General features: G+C 46.8%; 1 protein-coding gene across 1 annotated transcript in view; it reads right to left on the bottom strand.

Annotated features, from left to right (window-relative positions):
* Positions 1 to 2910: 2910 nt before the first annotated feature.
* The window catches only part of LMX1A (LIM homeobox transcription factor 1 alpha), a 153205-nt gene continuing 146274 nt past the window's right edge, over positions 2911 to 9841 (bottom strand). Inside the window, exons 5-8 of the mRNA XM_053606925.1 lie at positions 8666 to 8743; positions 6391 to 6460; positions 5119 to 5289; positions 2911 to 3091 (exon numbers count right to left, since the gene is read on the bottom strand). Coding sequence (XP_053462900.1) covers positions 2931 to 3091; positions 5119 to 5289; positions 6391 to 6460; positions 8666 to 8743 — 480 coding nt within the window. The 3' untranslated portion in view covers positions 2911 to 2930. The remainder of the gene's footprint in view (positions 3092 to 5118; positions 5290 to 6390; positions 6461 to 8665; positions 8744 to 9841) is intronic.

Raw genomic sequence — 9841 nt, 5'->3', positions numbered from 1 at the left:
TTCCTGAGGCCACACTCAGCTAGTCTGCAGTCCAGACACAGCCACTTCCAACCAGAAGGAGAAAAGAACAGAGATGACCAATCCCCAGTGACAGGCTGGAAGCCAAGGGCAGAGCCTCTTTATGCATGGAAGAGAAGTGTCCTCTATCCCAAACTCCCTCCCAGGTCTATGTGAGAAAAAAAATTAAACATTTCTATCGTATTTGAGCTATGATAAAATTTGGGCAGTTATTTGTTGTACTGGGTCACATTAGCCCAAGTATTCCAGCTTTGCAGACTTCTTCAAAAAGGTCAAGTACACTGATTCTGAAGGATAAGTAGTTGCCAACTAGGGAGACACAGGGGTGAAAGTCTCGTGCCTAGGCTGTCTTTGGAAGCTGGAGTTGGGAACCAAGGCCAACCCAGTGGAAGCCAGTCTGAGATAAGGCTTTATACATCTCTTTCCTTCCAGGGTCTCTTAGAGCAGCTCCTAACAGGGGGTGGTAAGCCAGAGGGGTGTGTTGTAGGGTTCAAATAACTGTGGATTGGGAGAAGACAGATAAAAACTGACGCCACCCTATGAGCATGTCTCCTGGTCATATATTCACCTTATTTCCTTTCTTCCTTTCTCCACATAAAATTGTGGAGAACTCTGGGAGTTCTCTAGTAGGAGAGGGCCTGGAAGGAGAGTGTGGCAGGGAGCCAGCGTGGGCTGCTCTGCTTTCCCTCCTGGACGGGCATCTGCCGCCAGCCCTGCCTGAGTGATCACTGTCCTGCTTCATGACTCTACTGATTTCCAAGCCAACATTCACCCAGTGTGTATCACAAACTGCTCTGCCACATGCGAACTTGATGACGACGATGGAAGGTTCCCAGTGGCTCCTTCTGTGAGGGTTTTTGTAAAGACTAAGGTCTTCTTCCCTCTGGGCAAGAGGTGAAAGACGCTTTTCTCTGTGTATTTTGCTGTTATTCCTTCCATTCATTTAAAGCTTTGCCGTATCCTCATCCCCACGGCTCAGTGGACAAAACCCCCGTGTTCCCTGTTTTCCTGCCCACCATCCCACCCTGAATAAACAACAGCTCATTTGTAAGAGGCTTTTAATTGCATCTTGGTATGCCATTAAGGAGTGGAATCAGGATCTCTATTTGTTTTCACTCACATCGGACCTGCTACATTATCCATCTGGTCTCTCCCACAGCAATCTGTGGAGCCACACAGCATCTGCGTCATTTTCACTCACCAGACTGGCTTGGGTTTCTTGGTGGCTTGCATAAATTACAAACAAGAGCACAAAAATCACACGACATAGACTCTACCATGAGAAGACGCACTCCCTCTGGCCATGCAGAGAGTGATGGAGATGTGTCACTGTGTTCAAGTCTCTGATGGCGTCCCCAGCAGTGAGGCCACCTGTCACAGCACTCTCAGACACCTCCTAGCACAGAAGGATCCCATCCTAGCACCACAGCTGGGGACCAGGGTATGGAACTGTCCCCATGTACGATGGCTGCTGGGTCCTCTGTGCTGAGTCACAGAAGTGAGCCGGAAGGTTTTCCCTGGGTTTCCACCCAGATTCTCTGCCTTCACAAGCTCCACGGGGCTCTTCAGAAACAGGCCCTCTAAAACAGGAGACCCAGTCTCTTCTGTAAGGAGCCAGACAATACAGGTAGCAAATATTTCAGGCTTCCTGGGTTATATACACCCTGTCACATCTTCTTCTTCTTCTTCTTCTTCTTTTTTAATGACCTTCACAAATGTAAAAACCATTCATAGCTGGCAAGCCATAAAATATAGGCCTGCAGGCAGTAATTGGTCCACCCCTGCTCTGGAACACACCATGCCCTCATTCATCCCCTCTGGTGTCCCTCTGAGCCACCCTGAGCTGACATCTTTGTCAGCTTTGCAGAGGGACCTGAGCAGGTAGAGTTGCCCTCCTGCTGCAGCCCTAGGCATCCTCCTTTGCCATGTGAGTGGATGCACTTTCAACAAGTGTCAGATATTAGTCTCAGCCTGGCTCGTGTGACCTACGGTGGACTAGCCTTGGTGTTTCCCAGTGAGGTAGGTACATGCAGTCAGCCTCATCCACATTTGCAGACTCTGAAGCTCCAGAGCAGAAGGGACCTTCCTACCACCAGCAACCACACGTCTAAATGTAAAGAAAAGCCCCAAAGTATGGGCTTTACATTATCTAAGAACATGATCGGGGATTGTTCTGTCCCCTACAAGCCCAGTGATTCAACTTCAAAGAGAGCAGGAATCCGTAAGAGAGCACCATCAGCCACCTCAGTGACACTCTGAAAACAGAATGGGCTCAAGCACTCAGAGCTCGGAGGCTGGGTGGAGGGGCCCTCTCTGCCCTGCCGATGTGTCTCTCCAAACTAAAAATAAAGTTTATAAAAGTAAATTATCTCATTTTATAACTTAAGTGCATCAAGCATTTCCTTAAATATAGCTCACACTGAAAATAAAGTTACTTTTGCTGTACAGTTGGTGTCTGTTATAATTAGGAATAAACTTTGATGATAAAGTATGAAAAGTTACACACTCACACACACACACATCTACCTGTCCATCTGTCTATGGATGTATGTATAGGTGAAGAGGCATATGCACCTCTTGACAAGAGCTTCCCCAAAAGGGTGGGAAGTTGTTAGGAGACCCGAGTATCTAATTCGCATGAGAATGTCTAGATTAAAAGTCCCTGTCCTTAAGGATAAACACATCTTCACATCTAACGCTAAGACTCTTATTAGAAACATTAAACTATGCAATCCATAATGTATTCAGTCTTTGGAAATGCCGAGCTACACCATATCATTATACAACAGCATCCCCAACAAAACTCCCTCCCCATCCACCTCTTCACTGGCCTCCCCATCCTAAAGCCAGGGACCCCCTCACGTGATGTGGTTGTTCTGTGTGGGAGCCTAACCACGGAACTCTAGGGGAACTCAAGAGGTGAAGTAGGAATTCTGCATGGAGTACAGGTGGTCAATGGGGTTTCCCACTCTGGACTGCAGGGGCCCGGCTTCAGAGGTTGCTAGGAAACAGTCACCCAGGTTGCTGAGGGAGGTGTCGTCGCTATCCAGGTCATGGAAAAGGGGCTCTGCACCTGAAATGGAGATGAGACACCCGCGTGAGGGTCTAGAGAGAGACACGCAGTTCAGTGCCAGGCAATTCAGCTGAATCCAGCACAATGCCTGAGCACCCTCCCGCCCCGCCCCCAGGGGGTTGACGTTGAACTGCATAGAAAAGTAGGAGAGGACATAGTTCCTGCCCACAAAAAGTCTGTAGTCTTTGTAGGAGGTCTCATATCCAAAATGCAACAAGTTAACACAATGTAAACTAGGATATGACAAAGTGCTAAAGTGAGTGCAGCCAGCGAACAAATGTCAGGCTGGAGGCTGTGTTAACCAGTGTGAAGAAATGTGTCAAACGGTCTATAAAACCAGTGTATGGTGCCCCATGATGGCATTAAGGTACACAGCTATGATGAGAGAAAGAAAGAAAGAGAGAGAGAGAGAGAAAAGAGAGACAGAGAAGGAAGGAAGGAAGGAAGGAGGGAGGGAGGGAGGGAGGGAGGGAAGGAAGGAAGGAAGGAAAAAGAAAGAAAGAAGGAAATAAATTAAAAAAAAAACAAAAACACAAATGTCAGACTGGACAGGGAGTGTGTGGAGACAGCGGGATGTGTCACCAGAGGCTGGAGGGAGGGAGCAGGCCTCCTGCGGGATGGGGGCCTCCAAAATGGTGCTGGGAGAAAACGTGCCACAGGGCTTTAATTACTCATCTTACAAACAGCCTCATCAGAGGGGTCCTTTAAATAACATAACAAGACTCTAAACATTTAAGAATCTGCGAAACATGCATTTGCCCCATTTTCCCAAGAATGATACACGTGTCTTCTAAGGAAGCCAAATGGTGGATGTCACTAGAGTGTGCACACACATCTGTGAATGTGTCAGTGAATGAGGTTGGCCTATGAAGGGCCTGCAAAGGGGGGGTGGGGGGGTAGGTCTTACTGAATGTTTACTGACTGTGTGACCCCGGAAGGGGGGACAATTTTAACAACAACATTTTTTTTTTTTTTTTTTGTAGAGACAGACTCTCACTTTACCACCTTCGGTAGAGTGCCATGATGTCACAGGACTCACAGCAACCTCTAGCTCTCTGGCTTCCGCGATTCTCCTGCCTCAGCCTCCAGAGCAGCTGCGACTACAGGCACCCGCAAAAACGCCTGGCTATTTTTTGGTTGCAGTTTAGCCAGGGCTGGGTTTTTTTACTGAAGACAAAATCTGTGACTTGAGGCATATGTCTCTGACACTAATATTTTGAAGGCTTGCTGAAAAAAACTTTATTTTTTAACTATTAGGATAATTTGTTCACAGATTACACATAGATCAATGCATTATGTACACCACAGGCTTTCTCGGTTTAAAAATAGAGTAGACTGTATTTGGCCCTGAGGTTGAACTTGAGCATTCACTCCAGAGTTCACCTCACGTACTGGGGCCTTCTGGCCCCCAGCTGGTGTCCACTAGCTTAAGCAGTAAGCTGGGCAAGTGGAGAGGCTCAGCTATTCATGTACAACATTCAAATCAGTATCAGTTTGGCAGGGGTGGGTAGAGGGGAGATACTACAAGTCAATTTACGTTTCATACATTAAATTAGAGCGGCTACTCGTATCCATAGTATCCATACTCGTATCCAAATTTTCTAATTAGAAAATTTCTTCTGTGCTTTTGATATATTATCTTTTTTAGGTAAATGTTTGCTTCATTAAGACCTTCTGCCTATATCAGCACTGATATTCTTGCAGATATGTCAGTGTGGTGTCTGGCATGAAACACAAGATGTTTGAATTCAGTGTCAATACACAGGTCTACAATAAAAGCACAATATTCCATTGAAAAATAACAAACAAGGAGCTTTGAAAACAAGACTAAAGGAAAGCATCACCCATGAGTATGCATGTGGGTCTGCCTTCTGTAACCACCGGCTGGGTGATTCAGACAGTGTTTTGTGGGGCACTTTTTCTGCTTTGGAATTTTGCTGAGCCTCTAAAAAATGCATAGATGCATTTTGGAGGGAAAGAAAAGCCCACAGTTTTTGAGAGGCCCGTGAGGTTTGAATCCCTCTTACCATAGGGGTGCATGTGGTCTCCAGGCATCTGGGGTGGGGTGAGACCCTGCCGGAAGGGGTCTGAGCTGTAGACACTCTGCTCAATGGCTAGGAGCTGTTGTGGGGTGGGCAGAGCCGTGTAGGGGTTCATGATCCCTTCCATCCCAGCGCTCCCGCTGCCATTAGTCTGAGCTGTGGGACAGAGGAGGAGATGGGTCATTCTCAATGCACAGCCCAGCGGGTCACTTCCCTGGGTCCTGCTGTCCTCACTTATAAAATGGAATGAGATGAAGTGATATCCCTGGTTGCCAGCCTGCGCCCAGCAATGGCTGTCAGGGATTGCCTTGGAGGAAAGGATGGGGGTGAGGGCCAGGCAACTGAAGTCTGAGAACATCCTTGACATATATCATGGAAACAAAGGGCTTTGAGGCTGCACACAGGTTTGACAGCCACTGGGGTGGATAAATGTAAAGATCCTTCCCTCCTTAACCCACTGGGAGCCCCATTGGTCAAGTGAAATCCTGGCACTGGCCCAGCTGACTTCAAGGGAGGATCTTAAGATTCCATCAGATGGCGTGGACGTGTCCTGGGACTACAACCTGCTATGCCTGTGTGCAGAATTTTATAATGGAGGAGGACTCAGTTCTTACCTCCATGTCTTACTGTGGTTCTCCAAACATGAGGAGGACAGAGACTCTTTATTTCCCACCATCCCCTATCCCCTTAAGTCCACCCTGGGAGCTGCTCTTAGAATTCTTTAGTTGAACTACCAGGAACTCTGAGTTTTTGTTCTCAAACACCAAGATTTCAGGAGATTTATGTGCACATTAAAATGGGAGAAGCCCTGCTGTAAGGTACAGACCATTCATGGAATTCTCCTAGTTGGCTGGGTTGGGGAGGGGAGCGTATCTTTTTAAGAATGACATTGTTCCAATATAATTACTATTGGGTGTTTTCTTTTAACTTCCTTAAAGACTCCCACAACCTGTCCTTCTTCACTGCCCTCCTCAATCTTCGTGCCACCAGGGTACATGTGGGTGGAACACTCCCCTGACACCGTGGAGGGACCCAGGCGTGGGGGCTCCTGCAATCAGCAGTTCTCGCCTAAAGCTAGGTGCTTTCAACCCACTCTCAAGCTCCTCATGGCTTAGTCCTCACTTGAAGGCCTTATCTCTCCACCAGGTGTGAAAGGGGCTTCACTGACAAGTCATTCCGAGAGCCGGGTGGTGGGAGAACTCTGGCAGGAGGGGCCTGGGCGCCAGCAGGGAGCAGCGGGAGGAGCTGCCAGCTTACCAGAACTCAGCCTCTGGGTGCTCTGCTGATCCTGCTGCTGCTGCTGCTGCCGCCTGGCCAACTTCTTCATCTGATGAGGAGAGGACCACAGGATGAGAAGGTGGGTAGCCTGTGGCCAGTTGCCACGCTGAGGAGAACCCGAAAGTGACTCCCTCTCCAGGAGAGGGCTTCTTTGCAAGGCAGAAGGACCCTTTCCCTGGCGTTTGTTTGCCCAGTAAGGGAGCCGCCCTTGAGCAGCATGGTGAGCGGTTCAGGTGTGAAGCAGCTCAGCTGAGGGCTCCTCTACTTTAGTGACGTGGTTTGTCTTAGCAGGAACAGGGACCCCCTCCCAGCAAATAAAACTTGCTGCTTGTGTCGCGATGGTTTTACACGAGGGAATAAGTGTGTGACTGTGGGGTCTGCAGCCCAGTCTGGACATACAGAGCACGGGGCTGCTAACAGGGCATAATTTGGGGTGAGCCAAGAAGCTGTTCCCTTCCCCTCTCCTGTGACTGCCGGCCCTTGTGTTTGAGGTGAGCCTACCGTGAGATTCATGTCTCTAGGTCAGGACTGTGTCTCTTTAAGCGGCTTAGCCCAATGTTTTTCAAACTGTGCTCTGTGGAGCATTAGAGTTCCATGAGATGTTAACATATACTTTGAGTGTGTGTGTGTGTGAAACACCAGGTTCTTAAAACATTTCTTTACTATAAGATTTCTTAGAGCTTTAAATGTGCTCTTCTGCTGAATATTCATTAGCACAAGTTAAAGGCCACTCAAACTCACTGCACCACAGAGTCTTTTCCTGATGGAATATCGCATCAGTAGGCCTATTCTAAGGAGTTCAGTTAGGGAAATGCTCCCTTAGCCAAACATGATCAATAATGAGATAGTAATTTATCACCTATGATACTGTAAAATACATTTGGTCTTTGACAGGGTTTTTGGCATACAATTCCTAAAATTTTGGTGATCTCCAAAATGATGTCTTCTTGTATGCTAATGACTGACTGGTGGCTGCAGCCCCTAGATAGCTTAAGGATAAGGGGATGGTCACCAGAAAGACTAAGGCAAGACTAGACGGTTAGAACTTTTGGTCCCCCCACCCCAACCTCCAGGCAGGGAGAAGGGCTGGAGGTTAAATTGATCACCAATGGCCAATGGTTTAATTAATCAGGCCTATGTAAACAACGCCTCCAATGCTCAGGGAGCTTCCAGATAGCTGAACTCCTGGAGGTTCCTGGAGGGTGGTCCATGGAAGCTCTCATCACTCCTACCCCTGTTCACCCTCTATGTCTCTCTTCATCTGTACCCTCTGTAATGTCCTTTATAATAAACCATTAAATAGACACTTCCCTGAATTCTGTGAGAAGCTCTAACAAATTAATGGAACCCTAGGTGGTGGTTGTGGGATCCCTATCCACAGTGGGTCAATCAGAAACACAGGCCACAACCGGGGGTTTACAAAGGCCAATTGAAAGTAGGGGGCAGGCTGGAGGACTGAACCTCTACCTGTGGGATCTGATGCTCTCTCTAGGTCGATGGTGTCAGAATTGAACAGAATTGGAGGAAAACCAGCTGGTGTCCAAGGCAAAATTGAAATTTGACCACTGGCTTGGTGTGGGGAAATAGCCCCACATTTGGTCACAGAAGTGTTCTGTGCTGTGCAGTATGAAAACAGTAGAAAAATAGAGCTTGTTTTTCCTCACATCATCCATTAAAGATCTCAGTCCTAGAGAAACGGGCCACAGGGCACATGTATTTTTAGAGGCAGGAAGAAAAATGAGTAAAAATTCTAAAATAAAGACTGCAATGCAGGAATACGACCTTGGCAGGGTCCAGAGACGGTATGATGGTTGGCCCACTCTGAGGAGGGCCGGACTGGGAGAGGCGAGTGAAGATGTTCACTCCACCACATCAGGCTGGTGTCTTAGACCAGCTCTTCATGTGCTACCTGGGTTTTTCTTTGAAATTCCAAAAGGACTTTGATATATGGATTAAATAAATGTGACTTCATGAACATGCTTTTAGCAAAAGACACAGAAAGACATTTATTCCTGCAGATGGCTGGCCAGAAACACAGTCATAAAAGCCATTTCACTGAAACACATGCCCTGTCTCACCCCTTCTGCAGGGCTGCTTTGGCTGAAATGATTGTCAGAACAGAATTTTTGAATCGAGAGAACTATTTGCCCCAAAGAGTTCAGGTTAGAAAACCTGGCAACAAGCATGATATCCTGCTGCTATTATTTTAGGAAGCCAGCAACACAGGGACAGACAGACGTGAGAAGCGGGTTACCTTGGCTCTCTGGTTCTGAAACCACACCTGAACCACACGGACGCTCAGCCCTGTCTCTGCAGCCAGAGTCTCCCTCACCTTGAAAAAAGGGAACATTAGAAATACAGAAAGATATATACAAATACAAGCTTTGTTTTCCAAATTTAAAAAAAAATAAAGAAGCATTACAGAACATTCCCTACATGGTACATGGGGAGCCAACAGACTGTCCTACGTAGGAGCTGGCTACTATTTAGGGCTCAGCATAAACTCAAATGTGCTTCCTCAACTGCTGTTAAGATGGCAAAAATGTATCAATAGTTTAGGCAGATAGTTTGATTAATTGTATTGCTTCTTGTTTGAGATATAATAAACTAAACATTTGATTAAAAAAAAATATATGCTTCCTTTCTTGTACATAGAGAGTCTTTCACCAAGTGAACAAAGAAAGAAACAGTCCTTAATTTAGATGCTCCTCAACAAGAGGTGTTTCTAGATTTCTCTGATCCTGGAAATTAAGCCCTCAGGTGGTTCTTAGGCATTAGGGAAGTCTTTAGCTTTAGGCCATGCATATACGTTAACCTACCTAAGGAGACCTGAGAGTGAAAATCACTTTGCAAAAAACCAATGGTTCTCTCTTGCTCTGGTTTCTTTCCTAATTTCATTCACCTAATATTTTGGTTTTGACCCTCATAGCTCTAGGGGCCTTTGGGTGCTTCATAAATATTCATATTCACTGCTATCCTGAGTAAGCCCTGCCCAGGGAGAATAAGAGGAGAGAAATCTTGAATGTGGCAGAGCAAGGAGATGGTCAACTCTGATGCAGGCACATGTCCTGGGGCAGCAGAGGCAGGACAAGTGAGATCCAGGTAATAAAGAGATGTGTTTAAACATCTGCCCACCATACAGGCACACAGTGAGGGGCTAGCACGTTGTCAAGATGAGATAGGGCAAGAAGCATAAACTTTCACAGAATGGGCCTGGGAAGACACCATACCTTCTGATTAGATTGGGGGTTGGGGGTTGAAAGAGCTCCTTGAATAAATGCATGAGTGAAGAAAGCTGGAGGCCTTGGGAAATACATCATGTTTGCACTGCCACTTGGGCCGAGGCTTAGAAGAAGAGGATGATTAGACCAGGTTTTTAAAGCACATCCTTCTGCTAAGCCAACTGAAATAGGACTGCACACAAGGACCG

This window comes from Nycticebus coucang, chromosome 10 (assembly GCF_027406575.1).
Source record: "Nycticebus coucang isolate mNycCou1 chromosome 10, mNycCou1.pri, whole genome shotgun sequence".
Classification (NCBI taxonomy): Eukaryota; Metazoa; Chordata; class Mammalia; order Primates; family Lorisidae; genus Nycticebus; species Nycticebus coucang.
This window is presented reverse-complemented; position numbering and strand designations above follow the sequence as displayed.